General features: G+C 35.1%; 1 protein-coding gene across 1 annotated transcript; it reads left to right on the top strand.

Moving 5' to 3' along the window:
• The first annotated feature begins 2,250 nt into the window (after positions 1–2,250).
• Positions 2,251–24,837, top strand: RNF212 (ring finger protein 212). Its single transcript, XM_072863301.1, has 12 exons — positions 2,251–2,362; positions 3,984–4,045; positions 8,107–8,181; positions 11,030–11,086; positions 14,091–14,149; positions 16,354–16,418; positions 16,504–16,573; positions 17,397–17,442; positions 19,421–19,484; positions 21,310–21,382; positions 22,174–22,370; positions 24,800–24,837. The coding sequence occupies exons 1-12, from the start codon at positions 2,251–2,253 to the stop codon at positions 24,835–24,837; spliced, it is 918 nt and encodes a 305-aa protein (XP_072719402.1).
• Positions 24,838–25,073: the final 236 nt, after the last annotated feature.

Here is a 25,073-nt window from a genome sequence, read left to right as displayed (position 1 = left end):
CTTTTAAAATATTCAAAGTTTTACGTGACAGTGGAGCCCACCCTTAATATTATGATCAGTGGTTGCAGCAGTTACTGTGGAAAAGAAAGACACAGACAAACAATCTGGAATTGTACTTACTTTTTGCTCCCAGATAAGCTCTAAACATTAGGCTATAGAGTTGAGATCAGACCTCTCCCACAGTTGTTTATGTAAATTATAGTCTTTATGAAGTATGCCAACGTAAACCAAATTACAGGTTTCTTGGTAAAAACTGAATTTGTGCCTATATAATTTATTTTAAGTTCTACACTAAATTCTTCAGTCTGTTTCTGTGTTAGAGAATTATTTTATTTTAATTATTCAGCAACTGTAACATGACTGTCCAAGGAACTTACAAGTTTTTCACTTGATCGTGTATTTCCATTTCACTTATTGCTGCTTGGTTGAATATATCTTTATGCCTTAATTTAGCTAGTTTATGTACAACTAGCAGAGTAGCTACCATATCATGCAATTACAAGTCAAAAGCTGTGGTTAAAAATTCAGATAATTAGCTTGACAAAGCAGCAGTAGTGTAAGAACGAGTTGGAGGTGGTTATAACATGACCCATCTCAGCACTTGGTTAACATGAAAAAACATGAAAATTGAAAAAGTTTCTAGAAAGCACTGTGATAGCAGAATATTATGGTTTGGCTTCCTACTTGTCTTTCTAAACCCTTTGCTAGTCTAAAAGGTAGTGACAGCTGAAATATCTGTAGACCAATTATTGTTTTAAAGGCACTGCTTTCTTTTTTTTTTCTGTCTTCTCACCTTTTGTTTTCATTAGCAAGGAAATGACATTGCCCTTTAAGTTCACTTATGTTTACAGTATGGGAATGAAAATACAGCTGTGAGTATGTAAGAATCCATAAAGTTGATACAAAGTAGAGACAAAAAGCAATGCTCTACGGACCAAATCAATCAAAATAAAATCTCATAAAGCTACTCACCGAGGTGTGTCCTATATTTTAAAATTCTGAGAATTTAGAGTTGTCACTTTAAATACCCAGTAAATAAGTGTTATTAAATTCACTTTTATAGAGCACTCACTTACAATGCGTCTTGTAATAATATCTTTGGTTGTGGGAAAGAAGGAAAGATGTGTTACAACCATATGGTATATGAAGTCGAAGAAGAAAGTTTAATAAAGGGTTGCTACAAGGTTGTGGCTCAGACTTTAGCTGATATTTAGTGTAAAGCTCCTAACTACTTCCCAATGACAAACTTAACTCATCTCACTTACAATACACTTAAGCTTTTAAATCAAAAGGACAGGCACCATGTCAGAATTTATAAAGGAGCTGATTATATTCCTCTGTATTAATTAGGTCTATACTCAAACCAGCACTGAGACTTGGAGCCTTGACTACAGCTTGAGAGCGCTTCATTCTTTATCTATAATAATAATAATTAAATATCTTTGCTTTGATGAAATGTTTTCAGTCTCCTTCAAGATTTTTAATGAACTCTATAAAGCAGAAACTGAATCATAGCTCTTTTGGGAAGCACTTTGGGGGCAGTAGTCTTTATGAAGTTAAAAGCCAGGGGTTCCTCCTATGCAGTCAGTGGCTCCGTTGTACTCAGAGCTACAGCCTGCACTGCAAGTAGGGCTGTAAGGGAATTTTCCCCTAAAATTTTCATCGTGGGAAATTAGCAAGCCCTGGGGTTTTTTTAATCTAAAAAATGAAAATCAAACCTCCTTGTTTTACACTTTTTTTCCCCACCAAAAGAAGCAACAACAGACCTGTGACAGTAAATTAATAACCTTCCCAGATTCCTGCATTTAAAAGAGTGAAAAGCCACTACCATTTTCCACACACCTGCTGTCCCAGTGGCAGCCCCTGCTATATGGCTGCCTCTGTGAGGAGGACAGGGCTCGTGGTGAAGCACCTACCCGGAGCTCTTGGTGGCTGGTCCAGCTCAATTGCCCACATGTGGTGAAGGGAGGGGGAAATCTCTCAGAGAAGACCCCCTGCCTGGGCACCCTCTCCATTTTGGCAGTGAGAGGCGAGAAAACCCCTTCCTTTGGGGTGTGAGGGTCAAACTGCTGCCCTTGGCCCCCCGGGGGGGAGGGGCGCTGCCACCCCTCACCTCAGGGCCTGGCCGTGCCTCAGACTGCAGGAACATGGCGGAGGGAAGGCTGTAGGCCTCACCCCAGGGGCGGCAAGGAGGATCGGCCTCTGCCTCAGCTGCCTGCTCCCTGTCAGGCCCTCCTGCCCCTCCGCCCCATGGCCGTCCCCGTCTTTTGCAATGCCTGCTTCTGTGAGCCCCGCAAGCCCACCCCACGGTTCAGCCTCACCAGCTGTGGCCATGTTATCTGTGAGATCTGCCTCCAGAAAGGTAATGGCTGCGGCAGGCACGGGCGGCTCAGCCCTCTGCTTCAGCGGGTCAGGCAGTGCCAGCGTGCACACATTTACCTTAACTGTTAGCGTTTCTGACTCACTGTGGAAAAAAGAAAGGCCTGAGCATTTCTTCCTGTCAATCAAATGTTATTGATAAACCTTTTCAATTCTTGCTATTGATTTTCTTTAAATAGTAAAAAACCACCTGTGACTGCTGCCAGATGAATCTGGCTGGAGCCATGTGGCTTTGAGAACAAGCCTTAGACACTGAAAACTGGAGGCTTTAATAAAAGCTGAGTCTGGAAGCTTATGATCCATGATTGCATTGGAAAAAAAAATAAGATGGCATTCTCTTCTGTCTAATTTTGGAAAGGGTATGATTTTCATTAGTGAAAGCGCAATTTGCAAAACATAGGATTTGTTTAGGGCAGGTTTTGCTAATAGTCTTAAGACATTTTAAATCTCAGTATTGTCACTGAAACGCTAGAAAATTTTCAGCAGCATTAGGAGGATTGGAGGTGACGTTTTGAAGCTCTTGTGTGTTATATGCAATTCCTGAGTCATATTCTGGGACTCCTGTGATGTGCTTAGATGAAGATCTGTGGAAAAGATAGTGGAATAAGGAAGTTGCTTTCCAAAAGAAAAGAACTGCAGACAAATATCAATGTTTTTCTTTTTGAGGTCATGCTAAATGACCTGGTTTTTGTAAGGGCACACAGAATAAATGATCAGTCTGTATGTCAGCATTGAAAACTTTTGACTAAACTTTTCACAGGATTGCTGTTGAGGCGAGAGGATCAAAAAATGCGGCTTCTAAATACAACTTGCAGGCTCCCAGAACCTGAACAACAGTTTTCCTTTCTGCTGTTAATATTGTTTGGCAGAAGAAAACCTGAGACTTTATATTTTTTTTTTCTGTGAATTCAATAATAATGATAGTATCAGGTTTAAAATGCATTTACTCTTTAAAGATGTTTATAAACATTGATCCTTAGAATCCTTAGAAAGGAAGCAGGTAGTAGAATTATCAATTATACAGATTGTAGTCATATGCATTTACTGGAAATATTTGCTAATATGTTTGCAAATAATCAAAGAGACATTTTAAAAAATGATAGTTTTAAAAAGTGATGTGATGAATTTTTCACTGGAAAAATTCACAAGGTAAAATTATTAATTCTTTGAAGTTAAGGTTTCATATATTTTATTAAGAGAGCCAGACTGGGCCCCAATCTAAAAACTCATATATCTGGTTGACTCTAACTCGTTAGTGCACTTAAAGCATACATTTAATTAAACCCAGGCAAGTAGTCCTATTTAAATCAAAGAAACTAAAAGTCACCTGCATTCAGTGACACTAATGATATTCATAAAATCATTTACATGAATGCTTATTTGCAAGAGTAAGACCTGATGACATTCACACACATTTTCCCTGTGCAACTATATGTAATGGTTATAGAATCAAATTCTTTATTCACGTTTATTTGCATTTCTTGTATAATCTTCAGATTCCTTCCACAAGCTCCAAACAAAGGTTTAGGCATCAAATTCTATTAAAAATGTATTCAATATGTATTGAGTTTGATGTATATTTTAAATGTGTCTTTACCTTACAGGCAAAAAAGATGAATGTTTGATCTGTAGAACTCCTTGTCGTACATTATTCCTTTCAAAACAGGTAAATGAAGCTTTAGTATTGTTGTATTACATTAGTCTGTAGTTTGCTTAACAACTAAATTATTTACATTACAAAATACTTCGCTTTTTTTTGCCAACTGTGACATGAATATTTACTGATGATCGGCTGGTAGACTTAGATACTTATGCACTGTACCATTTTTAGTTTTATGGATTTCTTCAAATACAAGCCTATGGAGACTCTTGGTTTTCAGTTTCTGCTGGACTGTAAATCACTCCAACATTTTCAAGAAATGTGACTGGCTACTGTGTAACATCAGTGACTACTTTCAAAATGTGGAAGAATGTTTATTGACTTTGGCATTTGTACATCAGATAAAGTGGACTGTAATGAATTATTTCATGTAATGGACTGAATCAAAAATCTGCATGGCAGTGCATCAATGTTTTCAAGTGTATTTGGTTTATTTCCCCTTTTTCTCTTAAGCTTAACTCTTTTCCTCATGGCCATGTGATTAAGAGAGGATCTGAAGTATTATTGGAAATTCTTGTTATTCACTAGAGAATGAATAGCTTTTAATTCCCTTTCTTGAGAAATCATTAGAAAGATTTAATTTTCCCATTTCTCCCAGGAACCGTCTTCTCCTTAGCTGATTTCATAAATGGGTTGTGAAAACATTTATATTTTCCTAGACCGATGCCTACCTAAGAGACAAGCTTGCCTTACAATGATAGAATTAAAATACTAAGAGCATTCAACACAGCTAACACCTAAGGTCCTACAAGGCTATAAGGCAATCATGTATATGAAGTAGAGGACAATTTGGGACTAACCCTAAAGTGGTGACCTTGAAGGAGGGCATGTTTTCTCTAGATATGTTTAAAACTGAGCTGATGTATATCTAAATACAGAAATCTCTACCTCTACATTCTTTATATAAAAAAGTAAAAAAAGTTACATTATATTTCATATTTGTAAACACAAAATCTTGCAGAACTGAAACAGGGTGAAGAAGATAATGCTACCAAAAATAAAAAATTGCAGCAAAACAACAGAATGCAAACATAATACAAAGGAAAAATGCACACAGTAATCAAATAAAAAAAAAACAAAAAGCCCCTCATAAAATTTCTAAAGGAGGTGTTTTAATAAACTTTCAATATCAGCCTACCCTGGCTGCAAGTTTTGTTATTAATTTCAGTCACAGAATAATTTAGATTGTCAGGGACCTCTGGAGGTCATCTTGTCCAACACCTTGCTCAAAACAAAACTAATTTTGAAGTTAGATCAGTCTTAAATTGCAGCATTTCAACAGAACTTGATAATTTTCTTCAAAAATACTGAAGGAATTTAAAGATGCAATGATTGGGATACTAACAAAAATATGTTTCATTAGAACCTGCCACTGCTCTGGAGGACTGAAAGGAAGCAAATTACCATATTCTTTAAAAAAGACATTAATGATGATTGCTTAGCCTTGATTAAGAACAGATAAAATGATTGGAATGATAATTAAAGATGCATATAAAAAAGTCATGGCTCTATAATTCACGAACCTGAGTGGAAATATACCTGGTAACCTCTATGAGCTTGATGCTATGGAAGAATTCCCAATGAGTAGGAGGTCCTATAAATGTGTTAAAACTCCTCATTAAATTGTATATTGGGGCAATCAACATCTACACATTAAATATTCTCATCTTTACAGTAATGCATGCTTGTCACCTTTATATGTTCCTTCTATGTCTCACGATCCCCGCTTGCGTTTTCCCAGAGGATGGTTAAGTGCTATGATAAATCAGAATCTTGCTGTTCATTATTTCAGAATATCATGTTAACATCTGCGACTCCTCCATGCAACAGATAAAATATAAACAGTGTTCTACAAATCTTTATTTTAAAGAGTTTTTAAATTATCAATGAAGCTGGTTGGTTTTCATTTTACTCAGATCTAATAGGTTCTTAAACCAAGGTCATTGCTTTGTTAGGACTCTAAATAGGTTTCTAGAGCTTGCCTACTATGAATTCACTTTAAAGATGCCAAATGTATTTTTATGAATACATTAATTTTTCTAGATGAAATTTTATTATCTTGTTTGTATTTTCTTTATCTAAATACCATTGATAGGTTAGAGTGTGCTGCCTATCTGCTTTTCTCTTTCTCTGTCTGCCAATTCACTCTGTGGAAATTTTTGAATGCTTTGGCTAATGTCAACCAAATTCAAAAGAGCAGAGGAAGTTTCAAATGCAATTAATTTCCTCCTGTGAGTTCTATAAAATTAGTAGCTGGGGAAAGCAAGGAAAAGCAGTCTAGTTCCCCTGGTGAGAGAAGTGCAAGTACAGCTCATCAATAATCAGAAGCGCATTTGGCAGCCACATGCACAGTTCTACAGTAACCAAACAGTGCATGCCACCTTTGCTCAGGTGAATTGCTATACAGGACATCGAAGGAGCTCATGTCAGAATATGGGGAACAAAAGATATAAATCTGTTGTAAATCCAGGTTATGAATTTAGCTCCTCACATAATTATTTTTCATACATATGAGACTCAATTCCCTCTTATTATTAAAAACATATAATATAAGCACACACCTAAAATAGGTTTGGCAAATGCAGCTGTTATGTAGTCTTGGATATTTGACTTTAAACTAGTGTCATACTATTTTTGGAGTAGGTAAAAATATTGTCTCTCTATATGTTTGTGCATTTCCAAATGGAGCAAAGAGTAATTCTTTTTTATTTCAATGCAATATTTTTAATTTAAGTGATAGCACTTATCTTTCTGTTTTCTTAGTAGCCTAGAAAACTGTTGCTTCATTCACAGGTGGCCTACTTCTCATTTGTTTCAATAATTCACTTTTCTTTAATTTTTCAATTTTTTATTCTCTTTGAGATTCTTAGTACTTCTGGGATTAATTTACATTTTGCTTGCAACAGTTTTAGTTATTTTTCATTGGATTTTGAAAGGTGGTTCCTTACATGAAGGATGCCTTTTTTTCTGAGAAAATCTTCTTTTATCATCTAAATATGTTGGGATTGTTTTTGATTTTTTATTCAACTTTGGGCTAGTCGTAAACCTACCTTCTATTATACAATCACTACATATGAAAGAGAACCTTCCAGTTTGCAGTTTACATGTAGATTTTTTTTTAAGCTAGATTCTTAATTTTTAAAAGCTGTTTACTGTTACAGTAGAAGATGATTGAAATATGATCACTGTTAGTAATATAACTATTTTAACTTAGTACTATGACTAGTGTAACTACTTGGGGGTTGTATTTTGTTTGTTTTTCTTATGAATAAATTAAGAATACATGTATTCTGGATTAAAGTAACACTTAACTAAGTTATCTACATTGCTTTGTAGATTTGGATAGATGTCCAAATGTCACTATCATTCTGAAATTAACTTTATATTTTGTAGCATTTCTTTCTCACTATAAATAATCAATATATACCTGAATTACAATGATAGCTTAGTACAGAGCACTTACTCAGCATTTTCTAAAAACATAGAGGGCCATTTGTGAGGCCACATCATGATCTCTAATTAAAAGTCTCAGTCATAAAATACTTGAAAAATTCAACTATCATTTTAAGGCTTTTTTCTTATGCTAGGATAGCACTCTGCTGCCCAACAGGCAGGAGAGATAAGGGGGTTGCAGTCAGCATTGGAACCATTTCGATAAAGGACTTTGAAACAAAACTGATTATAAGATGCATCCATATGGCTGGGGATGGTGAGAACCAAAAAGCCTGGAAAGTGACTGCCAGAAACCTGGCTGGTGGTCTGAAGGCAATGCCTCTTCCAGGGAACCACAACATCTTCCTTGAATGTCCTCTGGAAATTGTTATTGTCTTAGTTACAATAAGTATGAATGTATGTAATATATTTAAACAAAAGCACAAAGCCTTCCAGACGGTTAATAAGGACATTAAATAAAACTGGGCTTTTTTTCAATTTCTGTATCATCCTACTCTTGATCTGTCCGTTTTTTATTTATATACATCAATCAATTTAACACTTCACAAAATGCTTTATTTAATATAGCTTGTAAATAAAAATGCTAACATTGGTATACTTTCTTTTCTTGGTAGACAAATCCTGATATTCAAACACTGTTCATGGGAATAGAAACGTTATGCAAGAAATATTCAAAAGAAATAACACAGGTGAATCTGCCTTATAACTTTTTAACTCTATAAAATAATCAACAACAACTACTGATTTTTATATAAATGGGAAAAATATATGAGTGAATGCTCGAAAATGAATGTATGCCCGTTACCGTCTTTACTTCCTGAATTCCACAGTTTCAGAGTTCTTAAGAAAGCCTAAATTATTCATCACAGTCACTGCTTATGTTTTCAAACTCTCTCTGAGGACCACTAGTCTGGTTATTTTAATGATGTAAAATCACTTTCAATGCTGTGCAATGAAAAATTAGATCTGCCAGAACCTTAAACATGCCCAGATAGTGTGCCCTAATTATAGCAACAAAAAGTTACACAGTGAAAACCTGAGCTGGCTAAAGCCCTGAGCTGAATATGCTCGCTCTGTCTTTTTTTTTTAAAAGTCAAAGTGAGCAAGTTAACAATGATCCCTCATCTGAAAGGCTAGGCTTTATTTAAAATATGAACAATCTAATTCCTAAAAAGGAAAAAAACCCAAAACAGGTCTGCTTTTTTCAGACAGATGCAATAAAAGATTTTAAGGTAAATTTCCTCCCTGCCTTCTGTAAACTCCAGGCAGGATGCCTTCCTTCAAGCTTAGTTCCCAGTCCAGAACTTTAGTAGCTGTCTGGGTTAAACAAATACATACTAACTCCCATTGCCTCCTTGTTTTCTGCATCTCTTCAACTTGCTTTGGGACTTGTCCTTGTCCCTCTTACTGAGCATTTCAGTGGCATTTTCAGGCACTCTAGGTTGAACTGTAGTAGTACATCCTTTCTGAACCTACCTGCAACCTTCATTGTGTATTCTCATCTCCCTTGGGCTGGTACTTGTTTGATATTGTGGTGAGCTTGCTGATCCAGCGGAAAAGTAACCCAGGGAGATCACCTGCTTTCTTTAATGGTGATTATGGATTCACATTTGTTCTACTCTATGCTTCACAACCTTCTCCAGAGCTGAGCGTGGTCCCTTTCCTCAGCACTCCTCCTCCTAAGATACATAGGTGACACAAGGTAAACAAGAAGCTTTCCTCTGTCCTTCCATACACACTTTTTAACAGCATGTACAATGATCAGCAGTTATTCTGTAAGCTGAACAAATCCAGACAGCTATACCACCAATCACACATGAATACGAACTTCTGTAATGTGTCAAAGAAAGGAAAAAATGGACATGATCTCAAAAGACTAAGATGGGTTTTCTGTAGCTGAGATAGATAACCTATGGGAAACACATTGAAGTGTAATTAAGGCATTAAGGTATGTTCAGAACTTCTGCCAGCATCAAAAGACATAAGAGCAGCTTGTGCTCTGTTAGGGCAAAGGTTTACCTAATCTAATATCCTGTCACAACAGCCGGTGCTTAGGAAAGCATATGAGAGCAAGGCTGCCATGTAGTGATATGTCTTCAGAACAGCCTCCTAGCTTTCAACAGCTTGTGGCACAGGGATTTCTCAAGATGTGGTTGGTGCCTTTGCATTCAAAAGCTTGTGGTGGATACTTTTCCCCATGGAATTGTGAAATCATTTTCTGAATATTTAGCATCTATTACATACTACGGAAAGGAGGTCCACAGGTTATACATTGTGTGATGATGATGTCCTCTTTCAGGTTTTAACCTGCTACCTGCTAGTTTCATTTGATACTCTTGAATCCCATTCTAGAAGAAAAAGTAACCATTCCCATGCACTCCATCTGTGCTAATCATTAGTTTTAGACTCCTAACACATCCCTTCTTCAACGTCTTTTTTTCAGCCATGAAGACTCATAGTCTATGTGGTCATTCTTTTACTGAAACTCTTACATACCTCTGATTACTCTGAAATATTTCCAGACCTACTATATCATTTCTGAGATGTTAAGCAGACTCAGGATACAGTAACATACCTTTTTTTGAAGTGGAATAATGATAGTTCCTATTCTATTCGTTTTTTAACCACTTCTAAGATCTGATTTGCTTTTTTGACTGGTACTGAGCACTGAATTGACAATTTCACAGATTTCTCCTTTATAGACCCAAGACCTCATTTCTGAGTGGTGGGAGGCAGCTCAGAGCCATTACTTTCTGAGTGGCTGTTTCTTCCATCAGTTCTTCTGAAGACACTTCTGATCCTTTGATGAGTATCCAATGGGAACCTCCTAGGCTCTTCTACAGTGAATAAAAAGTAATCATTTCAATTAGGTACTCCACTACGGATTTATCACTCTGAGTGTTTCTTCTTGGTTGTCTCTATCCCTACACATTTTCTGGCAGTTTTACACATGCGAAGAAAGATTTATTAGTAAATTATTGCCTATTGTAATTTATTCCTCAAGCTCTTGTCTTGCCTACCTTGTATGTTTTTACTTTTAACCTGTCCTGGTTTATGATCCTCATCTGGACACAAGAAGTGCTTACACACCACCAGACAGTGTGTCTAACAATTATTTTTTAATTAACAGGATATTTTTACAAGGCAAGTTATAATGGCCAGTAAGACACATTACTTTTTATGTTGCCATTAATTTTATGTGTTTGCTTAGCACTAATGAATAAGAAACACTGCAGCTAAACTGGCTTTCCAATCTCTTTACCTTGTTATTGAACACAGTGCTAAAATATGAATTCAGTGAAATAAATCTACCAACTCTAGGGTAGATCATACTAGATGATTAAATAAACTTTATAAGACTTTCTCTATCAGTGATAATAATTTGGAATGTTTTGTTAGAGAGGATTTAAAGAAGATATGTTAAATACTTATTAAAATATAGAAAAATTTGAATACTGTGAAGTAGTTAATCACTTTTTTGCTGAGGTGGCATAAATGTAATTAGGTGAAGCTTGATATAACTGTACTTATTTTTAGATTTCAGAATTTCAAGAAAAACATCGTAAACATTTATTAGCATACCACAGACAAAAGGTAACTCTACTTGTGATTTTCTTTCTTTCTTTTTTTTTGTTTATGTGTGCCTTGTTACTTTGGTTTATTTTTAGAAAATTTATTCACCTTTCATTGGAATACTTAGAATAATTTATCAGGATTGCCTCATTTCTGTCATTATAAATACTAGTTTGTAATTGTTTAAAATCTATGAGCACTTTATTAATTATGGTTACTATTATTTAATAAAACAGATTTTAGTTGTGGGGTGACTGAGTTTAAATGGCGAGTCAAAGGACAGGGAGAGAAGAAACCAATTCACTGCATGGAGGAGAAAGTGAAAGAGGTGGGGAGAGATTGGTACTCAGATGATAAGCCTAGAGGAAAAGAAGACTAGGGCTGACAAAGTAAATGAGAAGCTTGAGCAATGGAGAGCAACACTAAGGGCTAGTACCCTGAGTGAGGGATAGCTCAATGGAAAGAGAAACAGGTATTGAATTTGTGACAATGCCTCTTCCTCTGTAGGTTGGAAAGAAAATTTCATTTTCATTTCTCAGCTACTTCTAAATATTTGGTAAAATAGTTGGCTGTTTCATACATTTCTAAGGACATGGCCAGGTAAATTACTTAAAGCTACTTGTCAATACTGGTGAATCAACCCAAAACTTAAGTGCTTTGTGGATCATTCTCCACTGTTTTCCATGACTGCATTTTGGGATCAGTCCTAGTGTACTGTGGAGTGGGTAGTTCTTTCAAGGTCCTGTCCTTCTGCTTTCAAAGCCAGGCCATGGAGGAATCCTGATTTTATGCCCCCTTCTAATCGATTGTACTGACTCCAGAAGGTAAAACTGAACCTGTAGGCAAAGTAAAATAAAGCTCTTAATAGAATTTTGCGTAAATAGAAATGTTATCTCCAAAGAATCTATGCAGAGTTTTGATACTTTTTGATGGTTAAGTTTCTAAGTTATTTACTGTTGAGATATTCATTTAACAGCGGTTGTGAAGTACTCAGGGATGCTGCTTGACCTAAGGAAGGTGTTTAGGTGATAGTACAGAAACAGCTGAAGGTTTAGCTGGTTGCTATTTCAATGGCACACTGTTTTGGGCGGTTTGGTTGTTGTTTTGTGTATTTGTTAGTATTTTAAAACTACTTGCATTGGATCAGGGTCAGAAGAGGCTGGTTGTCTTACATACTCTACGTGCAGCTATGGCTAGCACTGGTGAGGCTGTTTTGGTGGAGGAATGGTTTGACAGTGAGGCTGAGGTGAGAAAGGAAGAGAAGAGTTTCCCTGTGCAGTGATATACCTGTCTCCTTCCTGTGAGTTTCTGTTAGCAATGCTCCCTCTTTCAGGGCTACTGGGAGGGAGTCTGAAGGAGCTGGGGAAGGCTAGATCACAGCTGGCAGAGGCACACAGGTTGAGAGAGTGGGACCATATGCTCACACTCAGGGGTATAATCTCCATCTGAGTCTTCCTGCCACTGGCTTTGACATGAAGGTGAGTGGGAAAAGGATGGAGCAAGAATGATTTACAGTATAAATGGTTTGGCAAATGACAATCACCCCTGGGAAGGTGAGGAAGCACAAATCTACCCTTTGACACAAGTGCTTCTTCCTGCCACCCTCCACTCTGCAGGTCTTGGCCTTTGGGAAAGGTGGAGTACTGCATAAGGAAATTCACAACTAGGTTCTCATGTTTGGCTATCTTGTTTATGGTCTCCTTCCTTATTTCTAGTCTGTCATCCTTGTCGCTGTCAACCAACAGCTCTCATGACCTTGATAAAAGCTTCTTTGTTGCTGTTTCTGTGAGTTGTACAGGTACTGGGGTGCAGATGATGGCGTGTGGTGTGGGCACTTGATGGCCATATCAAGTGCCCTGGCAAGGGCACTTCCTGGCAAGTCTAGATTTCGTGTTGTGTTAGGACCCAAAGATATTGAAAATCAAATAGTTATTCACCTTCTTTAAGGCATTTTGGCCTTAAAATGATCCAGTCCTACAGAGTGACAGGGTAAAGTACATTCTTCCTGACATCTGTGCTGGTCACTTTCTTAATCAAACCTAGCTCTCATTAGGAAAAAGAAAAAAGAATACAAAAAAATCAGTTCTTAAATAAATTAGATTTTGTCTTTAATCTGTTTTGCAGAGTTTCACATCTGCAAAAAGAGCATAATATCTCCCACAAACAATATGATTTTTTAAAGGTATATCAGGTAATATTATTAAAGAATTCAAATAATATTGTGAGGAGAAGCATGAAAAATTAACAAGAAAATTCATAATTTGTCTTCAAATCAAAATATGAATGATGTGAAGTAATGAAGGACAAAGGTCACACAATGGAAATTAAGGATAAAATAAAGGTGCAGTATTGAGGCTATTGAGTAAGTTTTTACATCCTCCATAAAATATAATGTATGGTTATGTAATGAAAGACTGTAAAAAATACACATAGTAGGAAGCTGACCTAATGTTCTTGACCTTAATGTTCTTCAATTTTGCAAGCTCATAACATTCTTTAATGGAGATATTTTTGGTTGTGTCTATAACATAATAGGAAATACCCTTTGCATAAACTTATTACTAATAGATACTGCACAGAACTGAATAAATTTTGAATCTGAAATGAGAAATATGGGAACATGGTATTTGGTATTTTGTACAGTTATTGGTATTTTTTCCAGATCATTCCATATTAAATGCAACATAACTTTTATATCCGATATGGAAAAGAGGAAGAAAAATAAAAGCAAACTATTTTAAAGCATTTTTATTAGTATTCATTTATCCGATATTACAGCACACTTCTTAACAAAAAGTAATCAAACTAAGTCTGTAACTGCCAAAAAGAAGCATATCTTTTTCAGACTGTTTAATGGATCCATATAACAGCTATAGTCTTGCCCCAATAAATCTGCAATAGCAATGATACCTAAGATTAAAACCAATAGAAAACAGTCTTTCAACACTTTAGCATACTAATTGTATGAGAATGAAGTTGTATATCACACAAATAGATTTTGTTTAAATCTATGATTATCTCACAGATGGTAAAGTTGGAGGAATCTCTCAAGAAAGTAACACAACAAATGCATCAGATACAATGGTAAGAGGTTTGTAGCAGCAAAAGTAAATGACAAACAAATGCAGTAAAAGTAAATGACAAATAGTCTTTGTAATCAGACAACAGTAAGTTTAATTGATAAAACAATTAAAAAGTCATGCTTTGTTTGCCTTTCTCATATATTGTGTTGCATAAATAGAAGCAGCATATTTTTACAGAAATAAATGAACAGTGATTTCTGTCATCAGGTCCATTTTCTTCACATTAATCAAGCCTGTCCGGAAGGAATCCTTTTATTTTTAAATTCAAGTCAGTAGTTACTCTAAAAATGAACTTTTAGCAATCTCTGTTTTTTGTGATGAATTAAACATCATATAGATATTCAGTTTTAAAATTTTTATTTGCATTTACATGAACAAGTTTGTGTTTTTTCCAATGGGCTTTCCAGCATCAGCCTGGAAAGTACTATGATATCTTTCCTAGTATCTAACCCATTTGCAAAATTACCAGAATTTTGTAACATGATTCTCATCTTCTGTTTCTAGTAAAAATCAACTTACTGACTCATCTTAAATTAATCTTTTTTCACAAATGTGTCAAAGAGATAGCCAAGAGGTAGCTCATCATTATCCTTCTGCTCATTGACTGATACACCTTAATCTTTTCATTTTATTTATTTCCAACTTAAAGCCAAAGTTCTTATTGATCCCTAAATGCACTTTGTGCTATTACTTTTAATTTCATTAAATTTTATTTCAACTATTTGTTTGAAAAGATCACATTTTTAAAATCATTATGTAGTTCTCCTCAATATTGATGTAACTTTCTATCTTCAGAACTTTCTGTCTTCAGATTTCACAAACTGCAGGCTATTCCTGAGTCATTATGGAATATATTAAACAGGATCAGTTGCAAGACTAAACTGAAGGGGGTCATCACTAATAAAATTTCTGCACTGTCTTCACCCTTTGTTGTTGTTGTTTCCCTTTTAACATTATTTATGGTATACTTACCTGAATTAATTGCTCTTATCTCTGCTTTAAAGTCCACATGGCCTATACAGCACTCTGATGTTTAAATTGAATTAACGCAGAAAACTGTACTATCTTGCTACTGGTTAAAAAATTCTGCTTACCAGAACATAAAACAAAACAAAAAAGATATCAGATTGATCTACTGTGATCCACTTACAGTGAAATTATTACATTTTCCACATAACATTTGTTTCCATGTCCTATTTTATCCTTCCCATTTTCTAAGATTTCAAAAACTACTGGGAAAAAAACCTAACAGGCTTGGTCTGCTTTTCCCTTTTAGTGAATATGGGTAGTAAGAGTACTTAGTGTATAGTTACAATGTACTTCTCCCTATAGATCCATCTTCTTGAGAGAAGCCCTTCATGAATGCCACTTTATGAATACCAGTGATCAAGGACGTTGAAATGTCCTTAATAAGCCAGTTCATGAAGCCAGAAATTTAATTGCAAAATTTTGTTAATCTTTATTCCTTTTCTGTGTTTTTTCAGTATAGACTTTCTTTTGACTTTGACGTGCACATAATACTGTATTATGCTCTCTTATGCTCCTTGGTGTAATATAACTGAAAGAAAAACAGTATAAAGGAAACTAGGTATGTGGTGGATTATCATAGTTTATTTTTATCCACTGCCTCCTTTTCCTTGTCTGCATCTCAAATAAATAGCATCTTGGTTATACCAAATACAGAGTTCTTACTGAATTTCAGATTTTTCAGAGTTCTACCAAGAGAGTGTGACCTAGGGCTTCTACTCACATGCCCAGTAGACATACTCCTCTTATGTGTGGTTATAGGCAAAGGTATCAGTTTTACATAGCTGCTGGTGAATAGCATAAATATGCCAACATTTCTTTTGTTAACTAGATTTTTTAAAGTTTGGGAAATGTATACATTGAAATGAAGATTTTTGACTCAACTGTAGTTAATAGTTGTATTTTAACATCTGTTGTTCCATAAAGTACTCTGCCATAGTGTTATCCGAAATTGATATTGCTGTGCTTGTAATGACTGATACAGACATTATGATATATAGAAGTTAATAGCGTATCAAATATATTGCTTATTTTGCTTCATGGCAAATAGCGTCATGTTTAAACCAGCTATTGATGGATAAAATGCTTTGATGTTATGCTTTACTGACCAGTTAGACAAATGAACTAACCAAACCAGCTTCCAATTTATATCTGTTGTTTCTTCTGTTTCCCCCTTAGTATGAAACCTCCTGAACAAACCACACAACTACCATTTTCCAGTACAAGTAGAAATCCACTTTCCAGTAAGAAGTGTTGGTTTAACTTACTATGGAATACATATCACTGGATATAGCTATGTTCTAATAACAAATTTATTAATGACTTTAGTTCCTTCAAGGAAACAGAATGGTTACTCTTCATGTTGTCTTCATCCTAGTCATCCTTCCACTTCTGAAATGTAGGTAAAAATCCATTAATTTTCAATGAAAATCTTAACCATGACAACATACTGATATTTTATACACACAGACTTTTTTTTGTAGTGAGTTTAAAATAAGTATATTTTCTGATTTTGTGCTTTGTTTCTGCAAACTGTGTAAGTATGAAAAAACTGAGGAGGGTCTTATCTATCTAAGTGTACATAATAACTACTTGTATAGATTGCCTTTGTACTCACTGGGAAAAACTCTAAGGCATGATGCACCTTATTCTAAAGACTTTCTGGAGAGATAGATTGATTAATTGGTGAGGATCTCTTCCCATTGACTGTAGGGAAAATCTAAATTACTTGTACAGACGCCTGTATGTACTTTGTTATTGTCTAAAGTTAGATGTGATGAACCCCAGTAAGGCTCATTAAATTTTAAGTAAATCAAACATACAGCTTGCTCAAGCTAAAAGATTTCTATACCTGTGACTGTGACTTTATTTTTTATAAAAAATATAATTTCAGAATGCCCTTGTTGTGGAAACAAGTGACAAATATATAAATATGCATATTTATTCTGTCTTAAATACAAGAATAACAATGCTAATAATAAAAAAACTTTCTCTGTAAATGTCTAAACCAAAGCTCAGAATCAATAGATTTTTCTTATTGCTAATGGGTTTTGGAACAAGTCCTAAATGCTCATGTGTTATGTGTGATGTGTTATGCATTGTGTATTATGCTTGTCCATTATTAGTCAAATTTAACATGAGCATATAATGTAATTTTAGTCATTATAATGAATGTGTTATTTTTATTACAATGTCATACTTATTTTGACCTTTGTTGTAAGAACGGAGTCAATGGAGATTGATCCTGTACCTTCACCAATGAGGAAAGTAAGTGTTTTTTTCTGTATATATGCTTTTATTTATACATATGTATATATACATATATGTGCTTTTGATTTCTCCTACTCTGTTAATACTGCAAAAAATAGGATCCCTCCCCATTCAAAACAATTCTTATGTACATGCTGATTTCAGCTATGCTTGATGCTTAGTAGATGTCAGTAGGTCCCCAAAAAGGAACCAAGAGGAAATAAATCACAAAATTGATTTCTGGAATTATATTCTCCACGTGCCATATACAGGCTTTTAAACTTCTGATGCTAAACTAAATGGCATATTCTTGAAATCTCAGTATGTTTATATTATAAAAATATTGTAACTGTTTCCAAAATAAATGTCACTAATGCATGAAACTGCAAGTTACAATTAAATTTAAGTTCTAATATATTAAGGAATGGAAATATAGGTAAGATTTCCACCTTCACCTGAGCTCATGTAGATGTCTGTGGTGCAGATCTATGCTAGCATCTCAGGATTTCCTTTATGGATTGGTTATATCCATAGACAGACCTATAACTGAGGATATAACCTATGGATTAGTATGTGTGATTCATCTCATTCTAAAGGACACTTATTGGTCTCATTCCTGTTTCTCTTCCTTGACTATAAATGGAATTTCGGGGGATCAGGGTGGATGTAAATGCTGTCATTGCGGATGTCTGAAGTTACAAGAGGTGAATCACTTGGCACTCTTAACTTCACATCACACTGATTTTCAAAACATTCCTGAAATTTCATTTATGATGGATAAAAGTTTTTTTTAAGCTTAAAAAACTTAAGAAAAAACTTTCTTAAGTTTTTTAAGCCATTTGTGGCTTTTCTTTTCATTATCTTTCACTTTCACAGTCATTATCATTCACCTTTCATAAACAATTTTGTTTGCTGCTTGACAAGGTGATCTTGCTTCTGTCTATGCTCAGGGGCATCAATATGTGTATAGTATCTTCACATGTTAAGAAAAAGCTAGGTGTAGAAGCCAATGGTCTGAAAGCAGTTTCACTTGATATTTGAGTAGGAAATTGCAAGCTTTGAATGACGTCTCTAAGATGAGAATGAAAGCAGGAGCTTTTCACTGTATTAGCATTCTGATTAGGGGAGGTAACATCCAGGAACAGATGCTGGCTTAAGAATGGAATCTCAGCCCAGAAAATGATGTAAGTTTCTGTCATGGTTTAGCTTCAGTCAGCAACTAAGCACCACACAGCCACTCGCTGACCCTCCCCCCTGCGGTGGGATGGGGGAGAGAATCAGAAGAACAAAAGTAAGAAAACTCATGGGTTGAGAACAGTTTAATAATTGAAAAAAAAAATATTGTAATGAAAAGGAACACACTGAGACAGAGAGAGAAACAAAACCCAGGAAAAAAACAAGTGATACAACCACTCACCACCTGCCGACTGATGCCCAGCCAGTCCACGGGCAGCGCTCACTGCCCCACAGCCAACTCCCCCCAGTTTCTATACTGAGCATGACGCCATATGGTATGGAATAGCCCTTCAGCCAGTTTTGCTGTGCTCCCTCCCAGCTCCTTGTGCACCTGGCAGAGCATGGGAAGCTGAAAAGTCCTTGACTAGTGTAAACATTACTTAGCAACAACTAAAACATCAATGTGTTATAAATCCAAAACACAACACTATATTAGCTACTAGGAAGAAAATTAACTCTATCCCAGTCAAAACCAGGACAGTTTCTGATATTTTTCTTGTCCGAATGTGACAGAGAGGACTTCTTGGAATAAAACTAAAATAAATGTACATCCCCCACCCCACCCCCCTGCAGTAGATCTCGAAAAAATAGTAACTTAATTCTGAGGTTTTGCATTTTAGTGCTATGAACAAGACTGGCAGTGGAGAGCGCCAGGAATCTGCAGGCTTTATAGACCTCAAAAATGTAACACTGTTGCTTAAAATACCTTAATAATTAACATACTTATTACACTGTAATTAATACCTTGCCATTCATTTAGCCTGAGACACCGACCGGTCCAATAAGATTATCATTAATAACTCCACCGCAAGATGGACGTATGGGTGAGTAAAAATAAAGTTTGTAACTGGATAACATTTGTATTATCTTGAGAGGATTAATAAATTAAAATCCATACATTAGCAATTTAGTGAGCAAACTTGAATTGTGTTGAGGTATAAGGAACTTATCATGTAGACATTGATCCAGCAGATGGGAAATGGTTAAAAATGAAGAATGAAATAAGTCTTCCTAGTACTGACCTACTCTGTTCTGTGAATAATTACTTGTAACCAAAATGGTTTTTGCTAAGCAATCATAGTCAACAGTTGCAAAGAAAATACTGTAATAGTGTGTATGGTTGAACAGAACAGGTGTACTTGCGATATATGTTGTTGACCCTCTATTAACCTTCATAATTATATGTTTATAGTTCCCAGAGATTAACATTGTCCATAATGTCATGTTAAAAATCACATGAGGGAAAGGGGGGAAACTAAATTCAAGTTACAAAAGTATTTCATAACAGAAGTGAGGTCATTAATGTGCGATCAAGAATTTCTTCAGAAAGGTGATTTTTTTTTTTTTTTCCCAACATATCACTGTAATAGGGTATAAGACATTTTACCTGCCTGTACTTTTTTTCATTCCTGGTCTGTTGCAGAGCTTGGGTAACACTCTGATGTAAATAAGACATGAATGACAGCCTACTGAAATTAGTGCAGTCTGCTAGAGTACTGTTTATTTGTGAGTAGTTTCCCAGAATTCCTAATGCTCTGCAGGTCTACCATTCATGTGTCCCTCCCATTCTTGGTTTTACATTCAGCATGTATCTGTAACAGTCCATTCTCAGGCAGTCTTTTAGCTGGCTTCAGCAGTTAATAGAATCTATCTCCAGCCACATAAGGATGTTTTACATGGTGTAAACATCCCAAAACAAAGACAAATGCAATTGCAATGCAATTGTAATGAAGGAGCAAAAATTGCTTTTTCTATGTTATGTCTGATTTATATGTTCAGATCCTTCCTAAATGCATGCTTGCCTATAAATTTATGGATAACAAGATAACGAGAGCTGAGATTAACTATTTTTTATTGTGTCTAAATATAAATAGATATTTAATTAGATAGTAAAATTATATGTAGAACAATTATGTGTTCAGCACATTTCTGAATCAACCCATAAAGTTTTGCAGTGGACAAAGCTCAATGAATCAAAGCATACTTGCAAAAGTAAGGGCAAGTAGAAACAATGCTTTAATGGTGCACTAAAGAATGTCTCCTTCTCAGAGATGGGTGGGGTAAAAAAGAATAGCTGAAGAACTGGAGCACCTCAGCAGAGCTATCTTGATAGTCTAATAATAGCCTAATAAATGAGAGAAGATGAAAGAAACCAACATGTGTTTAACTTGAAAAAGATTTGCAGGAATGGTGCAATATGATGTTTTCATGACAGCTAAGCTCTATGTAGGATTAATCTATTGAGACTAAAGAAAATTTTTCACCTTTACCTTCTGTTGGAGTACTGCTGAGGACTTTTGATAGTTATACGTTTGCTAGATCTTCTTCCATCAAGAGGCACTGGAAGACAACTCATGCCTCAGCAAATGTGTTGTCTGTGCTAAATTGTAAAAACACATTATTAATTTTTAGGGCTTTTTTAATAATTTTAATCCTTTCTCAAGTGACATGGTGACTTTATTTTGTCAGCCAATTCCTTATCTTTCATTGTCTATTGTAATTGTGCACCATTTTTAATTCTTGAATAAACCGATCATGAATTTGTCCCAAATAATGCAATTAAAGTACTAATCTTTGTTTCCAAAGTTATCTCCTAAGTAAAATGGGTAATTCATGTTCGTCCTGTTTTCAAACATTCGATTCTTACAGGTAGCGTATCCTACAGAAATTCTCAGTCATCTGGAATTATGTCAAGTCAAAATAGTAGAGCAGGATCTACAAGGTAATTAAATACCTTTTCAAGATGTTACTGTCTCCTATGAAAGACTGATATTTCTATTGTCTGGCATGTATTAATCTGTATGTTTAAAGGTTATATTCTATATCTGAAGAAACGTTATTGTGCAGGCTAGCTATCACGTATATGAATAAGTTTGTTATTGTTGGAAGGTTTTATTTTGAAATCACTTTCTTCAAAAGCGTGCAGAGATAATCTGAGTTCCTGTAACTGTGGACACCTACAGTCATGGTACTTTTATACAAAGGGTAGTCATTTTATAGTAAAAAAGTGCAACAACGTGTCTGCTTTATAATTCTTCTAAAAATCAGAGATGACAACACAATATCTACACAAGAGCTATTCTCTGAATAACCTGAACATCTTCATGCAGTGTGTAGCAGGTGTTTCAGGTTTTTCATCTAAACATTGAAAATGTCTCAAACTGTGAGAATTATTAACATCAAGAAAAAACTTAAAATGGTTCCAGAAAAAGTGAACTCTTGTTCTCTATAATCATTAAGCCAAATATATCTTCCTAGCACAAATTTAAAATACGTATAACAAAATATTTCTTTTTTTCCATCTCTAATTCTCAGATCATCTGTTTTGTCTTTCTGCTTTTTAAAATATGTAAGAATCCTAAAAAGGTAAAGATCTGATAAGGAATATGTAGAACACAATACTTTGTAGCATTTTCTATCAAAATATTTGCACTATGAATATAAGTGGTTTTGAAATCTCTTGTACTATGAAAGTAGCCTCAAATCATATCCATGAATTAATTTCATTAACAGGTCCACACCTATAGGACTACCACATAGTGGATGTTCACTTACATCATCATCTGGATCACAAAGTAGTAGAAGGGGGTCATGGGCTACTTCTGATTTCAGAACCCCTCAGTTGTATCCATTTACAACACCTTCCCCACAGGTGTCCGTAACGAGGCATCCAATCACCATCTCTGGACTTCTGCAAAGACAACATTTAGGCAAGTATATTATTTAAAATAACAACATTTAACACTTCCTGAAAAAATTTCAGTATAACATATGCTTATTACTTCTTTACTGGAGAACAGTAAATAAGAAATAAATTAAGCAACACAAAAGTCATATTTCAAAACTCGAAGTAGGCTATCAGCAAAATATGAAAAATGTTGATGTTTATGACCAGTATTTTGCCTTAGCCTTCTGTGCAATAGAATATCTGCTGTGAAAATGTGTTCTTGCTTCACCCCAGAATAGTATTTTAACAGACATTTAAATCTAATAATTTCCATAATAGTTTTCTAGAAAAATACCAGTTCTAAATAATGCAAAGCATATAATAATTGTGCAAAAGCTAGTCTTGCAACAAATCTCAAATAAGGAGTAGAGAAAAGAAAAACATGAGTGGAGGAAGCAGTGAACTCAGTGGGAGTCATAGCAAGACTGAGATAATCAACAGGAGTCCTTTAATAAAGCAGAATAGTTGAGTTGACATGCGGGAAAGAAGGAAAAAAATGCCTGTAATGAAAAGAATGAATAGGAGACAGTTCCTGTATGACTGAATGGTGTGTTGTAGGAAGTGGGTGACAGTTGACATCTCGCTATGTCCAGCAGAGAAAAGAGGAACATAAAAGGAAACTGCAGTATTCTCAGAGTAAGAAGTGAAGTATTAGTCACCTGGTTATTAAGAACTAGGGAATATTAATGGAAATGAACAAATGAGTGAACTAGTTCTGAAAATGAACAATGGGTAGGGAATGAGCAGATGATGAGACAGAGAAGAGGAAGGAAGATGTGTTAAGGAATAGAAAAAAAGGTGAGGATATTAAAAGGGTTGGGAGAAGAAAAGGAGCCCAGAACAGTGCATGGGACAGAACAAAGGCTATAGAGGAAGCAGATTAAAAAATTTATGAAGAATGAAGATAAGAATGCAGAATATTAGTGTAAAAGAGGAAGCAGGATGGACTAAAGGAAAAAGATGAGAGGACAGTAAAGGCTATTTTTCCTGTGAAGCAAGAAAAGTAGAAGAGAGACACTCTGGATAGTTACAACAAACAGACCAAACAAAAAAGCAAAGAATAAGAAAATGATGTGAAGAAAATTAAAGAAGACAAAAGCATTTTCTAGTATTTTATTTTTATGTTTTATTAGTATTTACTTCATTGTACTTCTCTGTCACATGCTCTGTATCTTCACAGTTTGGGAGGACAGGCTTAGATGATAATAATGATCATTTGTTGCTGGCCATTTTTCCCATATTCTGTATGATATTAACTTTATTTCTTTTATTATTACCTATTATCCCGTCACAGACTTCAGTAGTAATCCTCCCAATCCCGCAATTTTTTCAGTCCTAGTACTGTTCTCTCATTTGCCAAATTTTCTGTCTCAACTTCACATTTCTTACAGATCTGGCTGTCAAGACACACATAAATATCCACAAGTGACAGTAAAAAGGGAGATAGTCCAGAGTATTATTTGTTAAGTGCAGCATAAAACTAGCAAAAGCAGCTGCATAGTGACCAGCCCAAGAGGGGTGTAGGTAGGAATTGCACTGGGGCAGATTAATTCATAAAATCGTAGAATCATATAGAATCATAGAATCATGGAACAGCCCAGGTTGTAAGGGAGCTTGAAAGATCATCTGGTCCAACCTTTTGTGCTAAAGGGAGCCTAGATGAGATTATCTACCACCCTGACCAATCACATCTTGGAAACCTAATTCTCGTATTGCAAAGTTCACATCACAAGTGAATTTTTTGTTATTTACATTAAAAGGATAATTCAGTTATAAAGCCATATTTTTCAGTCCCTATTAATAAATGTGAGCTTTCTATTGCAAGAGTAACACATCCTAAGCAGTTTTTAGTTCATGAAACTTCATGAAACCAAAATAAAGATTTTTTAAGAAATTCACTCATACTCAAGTTATGAATGCTTATAGCTTGTGGAAGGTTACATCATAATTGTTTTTCTTGTGCAATTTCTGGACAGTGATATAGCATGTGAAATAATGCATGAGCCTGATGGAATCTGTAAATAATATAGTAGAAATCAAAGTGAAAAAAAGCAGCTATATTGAACTTAAGTATTAGTCGTCTTTGAGCTATATGTTTACAAGTTAATTGCAATTCATATACAGAACAATGCTTTGGACATTCACTTGTGTAGCTGAAATTGGAATATGGCAAAAATGCTTTTACGGAAAGAGAAACCTAATTCTTTTATATAAATACAAAGGAACATATTTAGATTCATAAAAAGAGCTATACAAAAGTTCTCATCAAAATGTATGGGTTTTATTTTTAGTTTTTGAGAATTTTTCACTTTCTCTCTTCCTTCAATAAGTTCCCAGAATAATTTACATGAATAAAATTTTCCATTAGTCTTACTAAATTTTTTTCCATTTGTACTTGTATTCTTATTCTAGGATCGACTAATTTTGGAGGACATTCAACAGAAAGATAAGGAAACATCTGTGAATTGTTTTGGTCAATAAGCATCTGGAGAAGCCCTACACAGTCTTTGGATATCAAAGTATTTGTAATTTCTATAAAATGTCAAATTGGCATAAACCAGTTAACTGTTCAGCGTGAATAATGTATTTAAAAAACCACTGATCTTGCTGATTAACATCTACAGTTGTTTTAAACAGGAGTACAAAATCCTCTTACTGTTTTTAGAAATTTTGTCTTAAAATATAT

The sequence above is a fragment of the Ciconia boyciana genome, chromosome 5, assembly GCF_034638445.1.
Source record: "Ciconia boyciana chromosome 5, ASM3463844v1, whole genome shotgun sequence".
Lineage (NCBI taxonomy): Eukaryota > Metazoa > Chordata > Aves > Ciconiiformes > Ciconiidae > Ciconia > Ciconia boyciana.
Note: the sequence above shows the minus strand (reverse complement) of the source record. Positions and strands in the feature narration are given on the sequence as shown.